At 46.5% G+C, this 19708-nt stretch overlaps 1 protein-coding gene across 3 annotated transcripts in view; it reads right to left on the reverse strand.

The window, feature by feature from the left end:
• Positions 1-3957: 3957 nt before the first annotated feature.
• AMBRA1 (autophagy and beclin 1 regulator 1) overlaps positions 3958-19708 on the reverse strand; it is a 113444-nt gene continuing 97693 nt past the window's right edge. For all 3 annotated transcript variants that reach the window (XM_088520512.1, XM_010226427.2, XM_088520511.1), the window contains 3 exons: positions 14829-14921; positions 13023-13216; positions 3958-5558 (listed from right to left, as the gene is read on the reverse strand). In XM_088520512.1, coding sequence (XP_088376638.1) covers positions 5068-5558; positions 13023-13216; positions 14829-14921 — 778 coding nt within the window. In that variant the 3' untranslated portion in view covers positions 3958-5067. The remainder of the gene's footprint in view (positions 5559-13022; positions 13217-14828; positions 14922-19708) is intronic.

A 19708-nucleotide genomic window follows, 5' to 3' on the forward strand; every position in this document is an offset into this window, starting at 1 on the left:
CTTGAATCCTGTGCACCTGAGGCTCGGGCCCCCCCAGTCCTGCCTGCACAGCACCTCCGCGGTGGAGGAGCCCGGCCTGACCTGGCATATGAGACTCTCCCTGCACAGCGCAGTCCTCGGCACCCACCAGGAACCCCCATGGGGAAGGGGCATGGTTGGAGGCCCAACAAAAAGCACGTGATTTTCAGGGGGGAGGCACTCAGGAAACCTTGCTGCACCCTCTCCAGGATGCTACAGGAGCTGGCTCCAGGCCGGAGCGGAAAGGGGTGCCTTGCAGTCCCCCAGCCCTCTGGCAGGGCCACACGGGGAAAGCACCCTGCCCAGAGGCTCAGATGATGCCCCCAGTGCCAGCTTCCAAGCACAGAGAGATGAGCCCTGCTACTTCCTGCTTGTACTGAACGCTAGAAACAATCACTTAAGAGGAAAAATAAACACTTGTAGAGGGAGCTAACCAAGAACAGATGAGAGATGCTTCTGTTCACGACGCTGCGGGGAAACAAATTCCTGCATTCACTGGAGTGCACTGAACACGCTTTAATGAGCCTCCCACCGCTTACCACGGCAGGAGCGCCCAGCAGCAGGGCAGGAGGAGAGGCCGGTGCTGCCGCAGAGCGGGGAAGGGGGGGCACCGACATTAATTGGCTGGCAGGATGCAGAGGGTGTCAGCTAGAAATCAAAAGCCGTCTCCCTGCCGGCCCCTCCGTGTGCCGAGTTACCCCTCTACACGGAGTCAGCAGCCGTGTGACATTTATGTGCTGTGCACCAAGATCCCAATTACAGCCCGGGTGGCTCACATACTGCACGCTTTAATTAATTTGCCTTTTCCTGCTGGAGAACAGCTTCTCTGACAGATTGGGGCTGAGCAGGGAGAGCAGCTGCTCCCCAGCAAACTGCCTCCTCCATCAGCCCGAGCAGAGGTTGGAAAGGTCAGCTCTGGACTTCAGCTTTGGCCCAGGGAAGGCTGACAGCAGCCAAAGCCTCCTCCTTACTTCTAGCACAATCTGGGCTCCCCCCAGGCCAACAAGGCTGAGAAAAGCCATGATGAGCAGTAGGATTCCTATCAAGTCACAAGCCACTTACGGTCACAAAGAGATCTTACCTGAGGACATGGTTCACATCTCTGCCAGCATCTCCCCCTCAGGGCTGAGCACCAGGCAGTCCCTCAGCTCACGTGCCCTCCGTGAGGCACACCAAGACGTAGGACAACAAGGATGGAGGAAAAAGGGAGCAAAGGAGAGAGGACAGGAATCCTGGTACCCTGGGACATTAAGTGGGCCTCACCTGGCCCTCATCAGGAGTTAATTTGGCCCCAGGGAGCTGGAGTATCATCTAGCACAGCAGATGCACTGAGTCGCAGAGAGCGCAGCCGCTCCCACCTGAGCTGCCCTGTTGCTTCTGGAACCTTCTCCCCTCCCACCTCACCTAAGTGAGGAGGTGACCTCTGGCTTCCCTGCCAGCTCCTTAGGGCTTTCAGGCAAGGCTGGCTCCCACCACACCAGGGCCACCCACCATTAACCTCCATCCACAGCGAGAAGGGGCCTTTATCTCAGACTCTGACTCCCCTCTCAAACAGTTTTCATCTCCTGGAAAACTTTACCCCCTCACCCTTTAGGCAAGCAAGTTTCTTTAACAGCCTTTTGTAAGGAATTTTATCAAAAGCCATTTGAAAGATAAATAAAATTCTTTGCACCGCTTTTCTTCTTTTTCTAGGTCTTTTCTAGCATGTTTAAAGGTTCCTCACAGGCTAGAGGTGAGAAAAGCTTTTGGTTTTAAAGATTATTTCCTGCTCCTAAGCAGCAGAGCTCTCATTTTCTAAATGGGGCCAGCAAACATGCGTGGCTCCAGCTTGGTTTCCTCAGGCAGCTCCTGTTGAATTTCCACCTCGCTGCTGGCAGGGTGTTTGCTGCATTATCACACTGCAGTGCCTGCACGAGGCATGAGGTTTTGGGAAGGAGGCCTGCGACACCACTGCATGGGAGCACTCGCACAGCCTCCTGTCCTGCAGAGACTCCGTGCCCCAGTAATCACACACATTCAAAGGGCTGCTAGGCCTGAGCACATGAACCTGTCCAAACCTTCAACCAAGGTCTGAACTTCAAGACTATTGTGGCAAAACACAGAAGTCCAAGTCAGGAAGAGGGCTTTGTCCCACGGGAAGCACAGAAGGTACAAGTAACATATACCAGGAAAGCAACATGAATCCCCAGAGACGAAATGCCTGCTTTTATATCTTCCCCTTCCCACACCCTTCTGCCCCTCCACCAAGTCTCAGGCAAGGGAGAGAAATGCAGCTTGGCTGATTCTGTGCCCGAAACACAAAAATAAAATGCTGCGCTCTCCATGTTCACAACCACCACTTCTGACACTGAAGAGCACCCAGTAATCTTGCAGTAGCAGCAGGACATCTACAAGCAGCATTTCTAAAGCAGCATCTGAAGATCAAGTCCACTCTCACCTACTCCTGCCCACTTCATAAAGCTTGTATGAACATAGGAAATAGGGTGCAGCTCTTCTCAGCCTTTGCCCCAAAGCTGCAACTCAGTTAGGAGAAACACTGAATCTGCCTGCTCTAATCAGGCCTCCATCCTTACCTCATCTGGAGGAGTTTCCCTACAAGCCTCCAAATGAAAAGGTGCAGAGAAGCGCTGAATCCACATCAAATGGAATAGCTGTGGTTTGCTTCTGCTCCCAGCAGAGTTCCCCAGCTGCTCTGCCACTGTCTCCAGTGGGGGCAGGTCTTCACCGATGGGAGGTCCAAAGCAGAGCAGGCTTCAGACTGTGACAGCCCGGCCAGAGTGTCCCAGCAGTGGTGCACATCAGGGCTTTGAGGATCTGCCAGCACTACAGCAAGGCATCCCAGAAGACCCTTCTTTAATTGTGATGGAAAATTTTCTGTAGGCAGTTAGGCTCTGACTATGGAAATGGACATCCTTAAATGCTCTGCGATACATTTATTAAGCATGTGCCTCAAGACTCTTCCAGGAATCACAAAGGGAGAGGGATCATGCCAGGCTGAGCTGAAGCAAAGGCCGTTTTTTTCCAGGCTCTGTTTTTCTTTGTTTGTTTTCAAGAAGCGCAGTAAACAGCTCTGCCTAGACTCGTACCCGCCCTGTCTGCACAGTCTGTAGCTAAGACACATCTCCTTGGGCTCACAGTGTCAGCACATCCCCAGGCCACTCTACACAGAGGCAAGAGAGGGATGCAGGAAGCCTTCCTCACCACACATGGGAATCCCGTTTTTCAGGCTACTCTTCTATCAGATCAGGGATGTGGTTGGCTCAGGGCAGCTTTTAGAGCCTCATTAACACTCCGCAATGAGGCCTGGCAGCAGCTGATTTGATTTAAGGTTCATTTCCAGGCTATGATTTAAGAGAAGATTTGCTTAATATTCTCTAACAGACTCTTTTGATTGGGAGCTTGAGTGCTGCTTAATGACAGTCTTATTTATTGTAATGTTTTTGCAATGCAGAGTCTAAAGGAGCAGGGTAGAAGCATGGCAGCTGCTGGCAGGTGCTCATACGGCAGGGGAAGCATCTCTCCCTGCAGGAAGTGGTAACAGGCACTGGGAACTGCATTCCGTTATTCAGGGCGGCCAGATATTGTATCTGCTCCCTGCTATAGGAGGTCTGCCAGACAGACTGCTCTTGGTTTGCCTAAGGCAGACAGCACTGCAAGTCTGTATGCCTTTTTTTATTCCTCCATTTTCTTCCTATTGCTGTTTTTCAGTGGTGGGGAACATCAAAGTGCCTGCTTATCTCCAGAGAGGCTAAAAGACCACTCCAAAACAAGACTTCCTGTTTCTCCTCCCTGTTGCCCAGTTTTGGGCTTCCAACTCCTGGGAGGGAGATGGTTGCAGTTTGACATTGACAAACTGCTTTGAGCTTCTGAGCTGGACATACCCATCCCAAGGCCAAATGTGCAGACATCCATCACACAAGTGAAGACAGTAGGTCGAGCAAGGGTTTGTCATATTTTAATGACATTGATCTTTGGTGTTTCCCTCGTTAGCACTCGCGCTCTCCCCGTCTTTCCTCCACAAGCCTGCTAGGGATGGAGAGTTACAAACAAAAAGGAAAATCACATTTGAGACTAAAAACAAAATATCAGAGCCTTGATTTCTCCACTAGAAACTACATGTACAAGGTCAATATTTCACATGCAACACCTTACATCACAGACCCATACCTCACACCCTGGCCTGGAGCTGAAAGTATTCCCTCCATCCTGCTAAGGCGGTGCAGCTCAGACCTGGTGTCAGGAGATTGCTGGGGTGGCTCATTCACGTTAAGATTGGCACAACTTAGAATATCCTTCTGTGAACTGCACCCTTTGGGAAAGCAGTAGCCCCTTTTCCTCTAATCATCTGTAACAGCAGCTCTTCCTAAGGCTCCTGCCAAGTACTAAACCAACACTCTAAAGGGGAAAAGAACTCCACTCAAGCATTTTGTGAGCCATACCGGTTTTGGCAAAACCCAGCTCTTCCCAGAGAATACCACAACTCAGGCAGGAAGGGTCCCAAAACACACTGTGCTCTGAAAGGGGGCAGAGCTGTGCCATGGAGCAGGACTGCGGCCTGGAAGACTCCTCCACTCCAGCAAAAAGCTGGAGCATCACACCCAGGTCTGCCCAGGAGGACTGCCTGTCTCCAGAAGGATGCTGCAAACTCCTTTCCCTTTCTTCATTCTACTATTCAATCCCTAGGCATAAAATGGCAGGAAAGAGGAAAGGAAAGAAGCTTTACAAAGGACGTTTATCAAATTGCAGGACTAGGGTTGAGCTCTGGGGATTCGAGGGGGCTGCAAGATCTGCACAAGATGCAACCAGGCTGGTCTATGTTTCTGTTAACTATTCAGCAGTAGGAATGTTGGAATTTAAGATAATATGCCTTCTTCCCCATATGTTCTCTTGCAGTTCTTATCCCTTCCCTCTTACTTGGGGCACAGATACCTTCTGAACTGCCAACATCCTGCCAGAGCCACAAGTCCCTATTCTTCCAGCTCCTGGCCAGTTGTGAGGTACAGGTCTCCGCTGAGCAGTACAAGGGTAGCACCAACACACAACTCATCTCTACCTGTTCCGCGACTCCCCACTGGTGCTGTCATTACTATAGAAGTTGGTACTGTCAGGAAGATGGTTATTATTAGTTAGGTCACTGTATTCAATTGGTCCCTCAGTGTCCATGGAAGACTGAGCCTGCTCTGACAGGTCCACACCACCAGCTCCTTGTCCTTCGCTCCCGACAGGGGCTGTCCGCGGGCTCAGGCCATGCTCCGACAGCTGCATAGACTCTGAAAGGATCCGTCCCTCCAGCTCAGCTGCCAGCTGCTGAGAAGTGGACTGCTGCGCCGAGGTGCCCTCGGCCCCAGCGGACTCTGCACCAGTCTGAGAGCTGCGGTGGATGCGGTGGCTCACGATGATGTTGTTGCCGAAGCCGCCCATGGACGCCATGGTGGTGCTCTGCTCCCGCTGGACCACAGCGGTCATTCCACCTTCTGCCATGAGCCTTTGGATCCTGCTCAGGGCGTCCTCCCCACCAGCGCCATATTCTGGACCTTCGCCTGAAAGAGAACAGAAGCAAATTTGGCACACGAGGAAAACTATAAGATAAAGAGAAAGCATGCTCAGCAGATGCATCACTGTGCACATGAGTTGGGACAGAAACCATCTTTGCTCCAGAAGCCTGATGTTTTATTCCCCTTTCATTGATGTCCCAGAAAAAAGAAAAGACCCTCAACTCTGTCGAGAAAATTTTGCTGCCATTGTCACAGATATCCCTCAGATTGCATGTCCTGGCCTTGGAGAAGAAGTTTTTACCCAGTCATACAGGTGAGAAAAGATTAAAGTCAAAGAGACAGAGCAGTTTCTCACGCTTACAGAGACAGTCCAGCCAGTCAAACAGGGACAGGAAGAGAAAACCTTGATTTGCGCTGCAATAAAGCAACCACTTTGCAATGGTGTAAAGGAGCCCTGTAGCCTTCCCCACTTCACCCATTTGAGGACATGGCAGACAAACTAGTTGTAAGCAATTCCCCCACTACAGCAGGGAAGCCGGGAGCAGGTAGCCCAGCAGAGATTGCAGCTACAGAACAAAGTCTGTTTCTACAAAATCTATGCTTGGGGAAAAAGAAAAAAGAAAAAAAAAAAAAAAGGAAAAAGAGAAACAAACAAACAAACCCAAGCATTTAGGCTCTCTCAGTTGGTATCTTTTGAGGCCTGCAACCTTGACTTTTGTATAATTAATCTCCTAGCCTTTCCTTCATAGTCGGTTCATACTGAGCTCTGAGTGAAGCATCATCAGGCTCCTTGGTTGTTCCAAAGAACAAAATCTCACAGAAACATGGCTGGCCCATCCAGAATAATAAATCCCCATGGCAGAAAAGTCCAGTCCAGCTCTCTTTCCCAGCATCCTCCTTTTCCTGCAAATCTCACCCAGACTGTTGGGAGAAAATTTTGTAATCATAAACTGCTAGAATGGTTTCACAGTGGCATCCTGCTGGTTCTTATTAAAGAGATAAATCTCACTCCCAGCTCCACGAAGCCATCACAGTACTGATTAGAGGACAAGAGAAAACCATGATATCTCCTGGCACCAGGGAAATGAACACAAATGTCAACAGGCTAAAGAGGCAGGAGTTTAAAAACAATAACATAAAAAGCCACACTGACTAGGAAGACAAAGCAGCTTAGGGCCATGGGGTAGAGAACGTGTCTCCAATATGGGGATGTGGTATTCAGCACAGCCCATGTCATACCACTGTAAAGGCAATTTTTTGGGAAAACAAACAAACAAACCGAAGATAATTAAGGCTGTTAACATGCACACCATCAGTGACAGCTTATTCCTTCTCCTCATGGGCTCAGTGGTTCTTGCATCAAACAGCAGTGACTGCCTCCAACTCAGGGTATGGCTAATTTCACCTTCAGACAAGCTTGCTGACATACTGCCCTGTCACTGAAACAACACAGATATTAAGAGCAAATGTAATTCTCACAAATAGAGGGTTTTTTTTTTTCCCCTGCCAGAGGTGTAGGGCCTGCTATATACACTATACACATGGCAATTTTATAGTTCCTTGGTTAGAGGATGACTGAGACTACTGATACTAGTAGCCATGGAGCGTCTGCAGCAGAGCCTAGAGGAGCATAAACACCCACTGAACAGAGTCTGGCCAACAACCCCGTTTGAAGCACGAGAAATCCTGTGCATGACCTGGTTGATGCATGAACAAGGAACCGGGTTGACCAGCATAGACAGCACTGGGTGCAGAGTCAGTCTCTGTCAAATGGCTGGAAATTTCATTGTGAAAAGTATAAATACCTGTGGACTTTGGAGCCATGATAAGTAGGAAGTAATTGGAGGGTTTCAGAAGCACAATTTTGGATTTTGTCATCATTTCCTGAGGGCATGGTCATAAGTACTTTGTTACTAAGCATCTGTCTGTGCCTGACAGGAAAGCTGAGAAGACCAAGGCTGTGACCTGGCTCAGAGGCCTGCCAGCCAGCCCTGTCCACACAAGCCTGGAACAGCAGGTATTCGGCCCCTCACAGACACTTACTACAAACTGGTCAACACCAGGAGCACTGGAGCTGCCCGCAGCAAGGGCCCCCACCTGATGCTCCTAACGTCACGAGCATGTGCTCAGAGCCACAGCCCATGCAGGCAGCACGCTCCCCAGCACGCTCTGCCCTGCTCTGCTCTGCCCTTAATTACCACCTGCCATGGCTGAAGTTCCAGGTTTTGAGGCTGTTGCCTCCTCGAGGAAGAGGCAAGGGCTGAGGCAACACCAAAAACTGGCAGGTTATTAGGACATGATCTTCCAGACTATAAGCACAGAGGATGCTGGAAATTCCAGAAGTTCCAGCCACCAAAGGCCAGAAGTCAGCCTCACCACCCAAGCTGTCAAGAGACAACTCTTTTTTTTTTTTTTTTTTTTTTTTTTTTTTTTTGCAGGGGGTGGATAGGGGCAGGAGGGAGACAGGCCACAAGGAAACAGCTTGTACAACCTGCAGGCAATTCAAGGCCCATTTTACTTGAATCAAGAGCGGCAATGCTGCTGTCTTACGCCCAGCTCCCCTGAGAGGATAGCAGACATTTTGTCTATACAGTCTTCTGCGTTGAAGTCTTGTCTTGCTGAAGCAGCGTGCCAGACCACTTCCGAGGGGAGACGCGGTGGCTACAGGCCATCCTGGCTGCCATTGCGCTAGTTACTGGAGCCAGTCACCTACCCCGACAGAAATGTCCTGGACTTTGGGATGAGGACACGGAGAGCACACATCCAAAAAAGTGAAAAGCCCATGGAAGCAAGGATAAGACTGGGCTTATCAGTGACGGTTTCACACACTAGCCTCACTTTTCAATTTTTCCAGATTTCTGCTTTACTCCTTCCGAAAAAAGCAGTGTTCAGTAGCTAGGCTTCAGAACAAAGCTTCAGAACTAGAACTAAGTGTAAGCACTGCAGAGATGTCTCTGTCTTCAGCGCACATGAAACAACAGCTCTGAGGTATGAGGTGACCCACTAATTCAGGCGCTCAAAGACAAAAATATTAGCATTTTTAAATTAATTCACTTGATGCATAAGGAGAGAAAAGGGAGGGCCGCAGCTCTGCATAACCAGATATGAATGATTACATATTCCTTTACTGCCACAAGAAACACTACTTGCTACTCTCCTGCCCAGCCAAGCTCAGATGCATGCTCAAACCTCAAGCAATTATGAAGAATTCGGAAAAGGCACAATTCCTTTTGTTTGTGACAAATTCCTTGACAGTATCTCACGTATGAGTGAAACTTACTGTTTAAGCGTACTGTTTAAGAATTTTAAGAGTATCCTCTAACGTTTAACCCTAAGACAGCTAGGTACTTGAAAGGTCAACGTAAAGACTTCTTATGGTAAAACACACTTCTAGAACCCTGTGGTATTTTCTGGTAGTGCTTTTGAGAAGGCTTTGAAGAGAAGCTGAAATTCGTAATTCTATAGGATACACAACATATTTTACAGATGGACAGACAGAGGAAAGATTAAGTGTTATGCCCAGGCTTTTACTGGAAAGTGAGGCACGTTTGGAAACAGAACCCAGGTGTCCCACTCCAATCACAACAGTCACCTCACATGTGGCAACAGCATTACAGGAACTTGCTCAGCATTAGCAAAGCCACATGTTTCCTTGTAGCATTCACGAGGCTCAGCTGGGGACAGGGGGTTGCTGCCAATGCAACCCCCACACTAGGAAGACAGCAGGAAATTTACACTAGGACATTTTCATCTCTATGTGATCTCTTTTCACTACAATTGGAACGGACAATCCCACAAACCTGTGCCTTCATTTTACAAATCTTCTTCCTCTCAAAGCAAAAACTCTCACCATCAAATTACAGATGCCACTTCTGAAAGCACTTGTGCAAGATGGTAGTTTGTAGTGGCCAGTGAAAAATATTTTAACCAAATATGTTATGAAACTATACATGGCATGATAGCAGCCAGCTGCTGCTCCCTAAATACAGGTAAAGCAGTGATCTATTTACAGCAAGTTGTCTGACATCTACAAACACAGTAGTTAACAATACATGACTATTTACTCAATGAGCATCTAGCGATCTAAATTTCAAGCCATCTAGATGATAGGAACTGACATGACAACTGCCATTCACTTACTTCCATCAGGCTTTTTTGGGGGATTGTTTTTAAACCAAGTGCATTAACCTGAAGAGACATTGATATACCGGTGAGGGTCAAGGACAGTGTGCACACACACACTCAATCAGCCAGCGTTCTGCAGCTCTATTAACGCTCCTCAATCTCAGTCTTCAGTACCTTTTGCACTGTTCCAGTTCTGACAGCTACTGCCACTTGCACTATATGCCACAGGTTCAACAGCATGAATAAGTGTCTGCCACAGCTGACCCAATCTTGGGAATTACACCTTCTAAAGGTTAAAACTTCAGGTCATTAAGTCTCATAAGGAATCTTTGTTCGTTTAGGATTTAATTTGCAAACAGATCCCACTGCACCCTTCCATTTCCAAGGGAAAAGGCTGTGTAAATCCCATCAGATTGTTTCTAATTAAGAGTGCCACAAAGTTACAGCTCATCAGAATTTCCACTATGCCTGTTAGTTTAAAAGAAAGTAGGAGATGGCTGAAACATCGTTTCAGGCACTTCTTGGTACCTCTCTTCATTTCTCTCCCACCTTCAGTGCCTTTTTTTTTTTTTTTTTTTTTTGGCTTATGCGGAGTTCACAGAGTTCATAAGGAAGCGATCAACTACCATAAAAAAGATACAGGCATTAGAAGGATTCACTTCTAATAAAATCATCATTCCTCTAAAGGAGGTAGAAAGATAAGCAGAACAGCTACATCCCTGCAGAGCTTTGCATGAGAAAAGGAAACTATTTATACCCGCATGGAGCTTAATTAGATTTCTGATGCAATTCTGCATACATTTTCTACAGTAAGTACATACCGGCAAGATCCTGATCCAGAATTCACCACATCAGGAGGGCTGACAGAATGCTGGACAGAAAACCCATGTTGGGGGCAGCACCAGCACCCTAAATTCTTTTTGTTGTTGTTAAAGAAATATTCACTTTTTTTTTTTCCTCATGGTGAGATGATAGCTAAGACACTTTCCTTTACACTACTCAGTCACATCTGATTTATCCATTCTGCTGCTGATAATACTGCTAAAGCCTTACATAGTAATTTACATCTTCAAAGCCCATACAAAACACTAATTAATCTTCACAGCCCGTGGTGCACTGTACAATGGGAAGATATTTTCCCCTTTTGTAGAAGATTAATAACTTGCTCTGCGTCACGCACCGAGTTAGTAGCAGCACACTATTTGTTTTTAGGTGTGCCTGACATCTAGATCCTGTCATTAGGAAACATTGCTGCTTTTTCAAAAGGCAAAGAATTACAGCAGATTTAGTGAGTAAATTTAACCATCAGAAAAGCCACACAGCACCTAGCCTTCCTGAACACACTGGACTGGGATCTGGGATGAGCTTATGGTCCAGACATAACCGTAACCTTAATGCCCGGGCAAGCTGTGCTAATGCAAAGCACTAAAGGCCCCTTAGATCAAGCATGCCACTAATGCCAAAAGTCCCTGGCTAATTTACTGTGCTGATAACAGTAAATGAGCAAGCCGGTCTATTCAAACTTGTCTTCCCACTTCACAATAGTTCTTTGTACTATTCTTCTGTTATGGATTACATCTGCTCTTGGATCCTACACTCCTGCAGTAGTTAACCTCCTGGCAGCTCCCTGTCTGAGCTGCTTTTGAGCCTTCAGACAGGAGTCTCAGCTGAGAACCCAACTGGCAAAACACCTGATCAGCTACAAGGTAAGGATGCTTGGCTCGTCTCCAGCACATGCATCCATACTAAAAATAATTAACCTGCTTTGAGAATTCTTACAGGAGACAGGAAAGTGACAGCCCACTTCACAGGTCAAACCACTTGCAAGGATATGCAGTAAGTCAGAGCCTGAGACAGAGATCACATGCAGATGTGGAACCTGTCAATCTTCCAAGCAAAAAAAAGGCAGAGAGGACACAAAGTCTCTGCTTTGTTATCCACACTCCATTTCTGACAAATGCCATGTTTTGCTCCTTTCCAGAGACAGCCTGCCCAAGGCACTGGTCAAGGGCACCCTTTCCTCCTCTCATTAACAGTCTGGTCACAAACCTTGCTCTAGATCTGAGAATTAAAAGGCTAATTAAAAAGAATGGGATAATGAAGCTTTCAGATGACTAGCAGTGAACTACTATGGAAGTCCACTGGTTTAATAGCAAGACAGAGACGGCTTCCCAAAGCTGCAGCATCAGCCATCATTATCTTGATGGAAGGATATCCCACATCTGCTGCACACACCACCATGTTTTCAGTCAGCATAATATATTCAGTGGAAGAAGTAAGGCTATCTTTCCCATGAAAGCATTTGGTTTGGCGTTTGTCCTGATACTCTGCTTCCAAACCTGATTCACACACCTTCAACTAACCAGAGATTTTAAATCCAGCTCTGCTGAGATAAGCTGGTGGGTAATCCCTGAAGTCATGAAGGACTTTGCCACTTCACTTTGAACACAAGAGCCAACAGGAGAGAAATTCAAAGTCATGTCACGTATGCTAGATACACTATCTAGCAGAAGTTATGCAAGAGCTGCATGCAAAAACCAACTTCCAGAACAACAGGGCCCAAACACACAGGCACAAAAAAGCATGCCATGGCTGCTTTCCAAAGCCAAGTAGGATGACCACAAACCTACTCTTTCAAAACTGCCTCCTTGATTTTCTCTGCCTTTCCTATGTATAAATTACTTGAATCCTTCCAAGCTAAGCCTTCAGGGTTGGACCTGAGCACCACGCTACAATACGGAGACAGGTAGCTTGGATATAATCACCATAAGATCAGTGGCTTTCAAAAGATGGGAACTGAACATCAGGTGCTTCCAGTTCTCTACATGTTCATTAATGTTTTTAGACTGGAAAATGCTAGAGGTAGTTTCCGAGCAGCTGATCTGGACACACACAGCTTTTACTTATCAGATTAAACAAAATACTCATATGTGCTCTCCGAGAAATATTTTGCAGTACTTTGTTGTCAGAATTGCTGAGCTTGTGAAACTTGCACAGGTTTTATTTACTGGGGTTGGAAGGCCAGGCTAAGCTTTAAAAGAGGATAGAAGAATAGTACTTAGCAGTTTGCAGCCTTACTGATGGTTAAAGTGCAGGGGATTTGGGAGGGGCAATGCCAGTGAAACTGACTTACAAAGAAGCAAAAATCCAGAAAAAGAGTTCATTTTCCCTCTGAAAGCAAGCAAAAACAACTCTTTACCAGATGGACAGAGATTCACTGTCCTGATTATCCTGGCCTGGCTACAGAAAATTCAGGCTAAAGAAATCTTTGCTGAAGAGATGCCAGAGTATCCACCAAATGCATCCACAGGATGAGTCCCCTACGTGGAAGCTCCTTACCACCAGGCTGACCTATGTCGAGTTAGTCACTCCTTGGGCTCCTACCTTCACCAGTCCCTGCAGAGGCGGATTCCTGCTCCTGTACCTCCCTCTCCGTCTGGGTCTCGGCATTCTGCAGCTGCGGTGCCAAGGTCTGGGTACCCTGCGAAGTCACAGAGGTGGGAGGGTTTCGGGGTTGCAGGCCTATGGCATTCATCAGGCCCATGTCCCTGTCTGTCCTCCATGTGGCTCTGCTGGTTCTGAAAAGAGAGAAAAACAAATAAGACTAAGAGCATTAGAGATCACAAGTCCCAACATGACAGAAGCATCCACCTGAGCCTCCTCTTACTTCCCTTCCCACCAGGAATCTGCTAGCCACTGTGCATGTAGACAGGATGGAGGGAATTATGTTCTGGCACTTACTACACACATACAGATACATCCCTCCATCCTCAGCTGGCTGATCTCGAGCCAAGAAAGCCTTTTACACCACTCACCCTTCCACAGAAGCTGTGTGCTTCACCGGCATTGACGTCCCTGCAGTACCAGTAAAGCTTATAGAACAAACTCAGAGTCTCAGGACACTGAGTTGTGGAGGTAATGCAACCTGCAGAGCTTCAGCACATGCAGCCTCTCTGCGAACGTTGGCAGGGCAGTTTCAGCTTCCAGGGACACAGTCTGTATCCCTGCCCTCCTCTGGACCTCCTAGTTCGTCAGCATCACACATGAATGCACTCCAGCAGGCATTTCTGCCCATACCAGTCAGACAAGAGAAATTCTCTGTTCTCCAATGCAAATAACAAGAGCAGCCTCAAGGCTCATTAGCTTCTTTTCAGAAACAGACAACTGAAGTGTATGGCATTACAAGAACTAAATGCTGGCCACGGTTGGATGTTCTTCCCAAAACTAACCTCTGGTAGTAAGTGCTGGGGATCATCAAGTGGCTGTAGGAAAGATTGTCTCATTGCACAATCTACATTCTTTCATAAATATTTGAAATATGCCACACTTTTTTGCTCTCTGTTAGGAACTAGTTTGTTCTCAAGCAAGATTTCTGCCTTTGATGCCTGATCCCCCTAAAGAAAGGAGGGGGAGGTCTCAATTCTCATCCTTCAGCTACTTTTAAGCCCACAATGCCCCCAAATATGAGTAGTGAGTGGACATGACCAGTGGATAGCACACACACACACACACACAAAAAAGTATCTTTACTGTTTATTAATCATCCCTAGTCAGACTAAGGGTGTGGGAAAGGACAGAACATTGCTTTGCACACCAGCTCTTAACCTGCTTAGGCTTCTGGAGCTCACAAGCCAGAAACAAGACTGCCCCCTTACTGAGAAGGGCTGGCTGTGCAAGGTGGAAAGGAATGCAACATCACCCTCCTGTTCGGAATAGCACGTACATCACCAGACAGGTGGGATGAAGTGGCCAACAGTGTACTGAAGGAATTTAGATTTAATAGTTTACCATAGAGAAATAACTGCCCTATGACCAGAAATCAGAGATGGGGGGGGGGAAGACTCCCAGTCCGCACCCAGTGAATTTTCACTCATCTTTACGACCCTCACACCATTCTTCAGTCATCCTCCAAAGGCAGCGTTTACTTTATGTGGTGTTTTTCATGCAACAAGATGCACACATTCCTCCAGCAACCTGCTTAAGGATATTACTGAGGCCAGAGATGACAGATAATACTTGACTATCGCTAGCAGCACTTTGAGGTACAGAACTTCATTTATTTGAAGCATGACAGGCAGCACTGTCATGCTCCCCATGGAAAGGGGAGAGGGGAAATTGCAAGTTTAAAGCAGGTGTAATGACCCTAGCAGAAACAGTCACCTCTTTTGTACCCAGAGCCAGGAGACTCACCCAGGCCGCTCAGTGCTCCTGCTGCTGGAATGCACAGTGAAGACGTTCTCGTTCTGCTGGTCCCAGTGGTACTCAACTCCAGAGTTCACGGCCCTTTAAATGCCAAAGGAGAAAAAACATTAAGACAGAGACTACTATCCACACAAGTTCACTGCCCAGCGAACATCGTTCCAGCCAGGCTGCATTATTCCCACACGAAGAAGATGCAGATCTAGCATAGTTCACATTTGCCTTACAAGGGTATGCCATCATAAACAGCCTTACAGGGTACTCTATTATCCAAATTGCTCTGAAATATCCCATTCATTTTAACTGAATATTGAAGTAGGAACAGAGAGACGTTCAGGAAATAAAGATGAACACCTGTGTGTTTAAAATCAGGTTATTGTACTTCCAAGAGACTAAAAGAACAGAAAGACCAGTCCTCTTTGTAGTGCCAAAGCATTGTGCCAGCATTTCCTGCACTAGGTAATACTAAATAAAATATTGGTCTTATTTAACAGGTTTTTTTCTTCTCACAAAGAGTTCACGTTCTACCAATAAATAAATCTTCAGACAGCTCTCTCACTCACAGTCACTGTAGAGCAAGGACAAATGCAGAGAACATTCTAATACAAATGTCTACAAAAGAGTTTGTACTGAACTAATTGTGTGAATGACAGAAAAACCCAAAGTAGAAAACTTCAATTTTACAATTAATGCTACTGAGTTCAACAAAACAGCCAAAGCTCTGACAACCTTTCACAGTGTATTTCCCCAAAAGATGTGCAAATCCAGGGCTGGCTAATTAGTTCACAGGAGCAGGCAAGGTTAACAACATGCTGTTAATCAACACACCCTCACCAAAGACTACAGACATGCACAGAAACTAAGCTTTCATAAGCTTAGTTTCATAAGCTTTATAGATTACAGCTTAGAAATTCAGACCCCTCATTTCGGAGGCCCAATCGTTCTTAAACTAGGAGAGGCTATAAGGGGAGCCAAAATATTCTATGATGTACAGAAATGCTCAAAACCTCCTAGCTGCATGAGGCTACGCCTTCTCCTACAGAAATGTAGTGCTGAATTACAGGATTTGAGCTAGACAGCCTTCTGGCCTGCACAGCCACCTTCTACTCCCCAGAAGTCCTACAGCCTGGACTAGACCTCACCTACCTGAAACATGCAGCGGGAGTAGAGACATAAATATAATGTGAAGGACCACGCACAAGACTTTGTAAGGCCATTCTCCTCACAGGATCCGTCGTGCAGCATAAGGCCTTACGCGGGAGGGATAGTTTGGGTATGCAAGATAAGAGCCACAAGAGCAGCAACTAGGACTCTAGCGATCACGCTGCAGGCGTAGAGCCAGCCAGCTATGTCAGAGAACTTCACAGAACGCTGTTCCTGCTTGCTCGGTTAGCAGGATCGGGGAACGGGTCACAGGTGCGGCTTTTCTCTACAAGCATGGGTCACCCAGTGAGAACAATGTCTCCAACGATAGAAATACACAAGCAGCCTGGTGGGCTCAACACAGGCTGCAGAAGCAGGGAGCAGCTGAAGCTCGTTCTGTCATCAGACAGAAGGGAATTACATATGAGGAGCCAGACTCATTTCACACCATAGACCTTCCCAGAGCACAGATTAAGGGTAGGCCCACAACCCTGGCATGCAGTTGGTGGCTGGTGATGGCTCAGGTACAAAAGCAGCACTTTACACGTGCGTGGTGTCTGAACAATGAATTGCTTCAGCAGAACTGAGGCAAGAACCCCAGCGTGGAAGAGGCAAGGGGGCTGCAGGTCACATAGGCCCCAAAAGAACTGTGGGTGCTGCAGGCCTAGGGCTACAGCAATAAGATAGCACCCCTCTCAGCTCCACTCTGCTAAAAGGTTTCAAATGGCAAAATCCTCAGCACAATCTCAGTCTTTGTTCTCTGTTTTATGCACCTGCATCTCCCTGACTCGGAACCCACTTGTCTGTTTACAGCATCAAAAAGGATATCCCGGTTGCTCCCGGCAAAGTCCTTCAGCCTTTAGATAATTGACTCTAGAGAAGACACACTTCAGGCTGCATTGAGGCACAGCAGAGAAGGCAAATGTCTGTGAAGGGAGCTGTTTGGGTACAGTAATTTATACAAGCAGACACCTTCCTTCTTAAAGAGCAAAGATCTTACCAGAGAAATTCTGCTATAGTGCAAGTCAAATCCCAGTCTTAAGGCCATTAAAATCTTGACTAGTTGCATTCTAAGCCAAGCTAAGTAAACAGTAATAGACGTGTGACAACTACAATTACCTCAGTTTAAATCAGATTTTCCATTAGGCTTAAAATTTGTACTGGTTCAGCCACATCCATTTAAAAAACTAGAATCACCCTCCTTAGAAAAGTTATTTAAAAAAAAAAAAAAAAACTTCCATTACAAAATATTTCCAGAATTTTGTAAGTTAGCAAACCTTGCACAGTGTGTTACCCAGAAGATGTGCATATCAAGGCCTGACTACTCATTTCACAGAAACACAGCTAACACTGCAAAAAGACTTTTTCAAGTAATGGAAGCACTTAATTTTTGCTCCAGCAAGCTCTAGGCATTGAAATGCTGGAAGTACTTTACATTTTCCAAAGCATGAGACAGAACCTTTGTATAATATGGAACATGTTGCCACTTGGATGTGGAAGCAATAAGGAGGACATTTGTTGCCCAGGGCTTCTGGGTGAAAAATTGGAATTTTCCACACATGGGCAGTGAAGTCCACTTAGTCAAGTTCTTACTTTCTTCCTTTTTATGTCCATCAACTAAGCTCTCTAAACTCTCCTTAGAAGTTTCCATTAGCTTCGCTGAGCACAGAGCTGGTCAGAGGGAGGTTTTCCCAGCAGTTCTGTTCCAAGAGGGACTTTTCCCTTGCCTCTGTCCAGCTCTCATCATAAATGAGCTTGGAGAGTGCGAAGGGCACAGACTTGCATGCTCTGCTGAGAGCTGAATAAGGGATTCAAAGAAGGGCCTGTAAGGACCAAACGGCTAAAACCAAAGAAGCAGAGCCTCTTCCTCCGTGTGGAAGAAGTACGTACTACACTCAGGCATAGCCCCGAAGAAACTAAAACCAGTATCTAGGAATTAGCAACAAAATTATTTACATGTGACAAAAACACAAAATACTATTTACTGTATCTGCTTAGAGAGTATTTAAAGAGTTAACTGACAAAAGCACAAACTAGCACAAACTGACTTAAAAGTTTTGATAACACCCTCCAGCTCACATATTGAAGTTCAAAGTTGAAGAGGAAGAGGAGGAATTAGTTAAACAGTTCATCAACTCTGCTAGAACCCTAAAGCTCAGCAGCAAGATGGCAGGATAAAGAAAACATTTTGCAGGTAGCACATGCAGGACCAGGCAGGCACACGCTGTGTGTGCTTTCTGCATCCCAAACACTGAAGGTTGCACCAGCAGTGAGCAAACGCACCACTCATTCCCCAAATCCTGCCACACAGAAAGACCCAACAGCAGCATACTCGTCTGCTACAGCACTGAACTTGTCTTTTTTCCTGCACAGCCCCATTAGTGGCATGTAAGATTCTGGGAGGTTGGATATGGGGAGAAACAGTTACAAAGTGAATTCGTGCAGCCCATAACTAGGTGAATATCTGAGTATTTTTCCCCACTTTCTCTGCAGAAACAAAAAACAAACAAACGAAGAAGTCCTCTTTCAAGACAGTTTCAAACATACTGTCCATTCAAGATCACTGAACCAGAATGAGAAATTGGGTTAATTTACAATTTCTTTGTAATTTCATAGGATGCATTTTCCTCCCTCTATGAAAGCTTGGCATTCCTGATTCCTAATCCATTCAAAACAGATGTGGGATATATAGAGCGAGCTGCACCACCTAAGGTGACGCTATGCTGAAGAAACAGCAATCCACTGTCCTGGTTTAGGCAGGATGAAGCAGCAGCTCATGGTATCCACACAAAGCTCAGCCGCATCTCGGATGCACCCCTGTAAGCAACTCCTCACCTCTGCTGCCAGCATGTGATGATCACCAGCACAGCCAGCCCAGCTCCCAAGATTAACTAGGCAACAGTATATTAGTCCTAGACAAAGTTTGGCATTTCCAGAGGCTTCCTGGATAGGAAAGCAATAATTTCTAATGCCTCACGCTATAAATGTGTAGCTTTCTGTGCAGATTAAGCTTGTGTAAATCCAGGTGGAAATTGGCTGCAATGCAAACTAAACAGAACCAGCAAGCAAGATTCCTGGAGCAGGTCTGATGGGCAGTAATTCCCTCTGACCGAGGAATAGCTGGCAGCATCACTGACACCAGCTTATTTCAGAGCACATCCTTGGAGCCCAGTCCACATGAGAGCAGCCAGGGGAAGAGCAAGGGGCTGCGTAAAGGAACTGATAAGGTAAATCCTATGGAACACAAGGTCTCCAGTTTAAGGTTTGAGAACCACAAACATTTAAGTGACATGTGAAATTAGCCTGCTCATCCCACTGAGGGGAACAAAGGAAAGGTTACTCCTCCTCTAGGTTACTCCTCACTGGCAGGTGCACTTCTCCTGATTTCTATACTGGTACAGGCTGCATATTTTCCAAAAGTCTGCATTCTTTCTCTGCCTGGAAACCAGCAATCATGCCAAAAGACATCCTAAAAACTACTTGAATTTCTAAAGTGCTGCAGAAACAGGAGAGCAGGGCAGGTTGATGCAGCTGGTAGCCACACTGCTGCTTCAGGGAAGATGCCAACTCAACTCAGATAACTATGCAAGATGAGTGACCCAGTTTATCTGACTTTGTAATCCTACCATCTATGTTAAACCCTGGGATTTTTAAGAGGCTGTACTCAAACTCACACCATTTAAGCAAGGATAGCCTTAAAAATCTGGAAGCACCACTAACAAACAATA

This window comes from Tinamus guttatus, unplaced genomic scaffold, assembly GCF_059628265.1.
Source record: "Tinamus guttatus ecotype Peru unplaced genomic scaffold, ASM5962826v1 Tinamus_guttatus_pri_ptg000089l, whole genome shotgun sequence".
NCBI classification, from domain to species: domain Eukaryota; kingdom Metazoa; phylum Chordata; class Aves; order Tinamiformes; family Tinamidae; genus Tinamus; species Tinamus guttatus.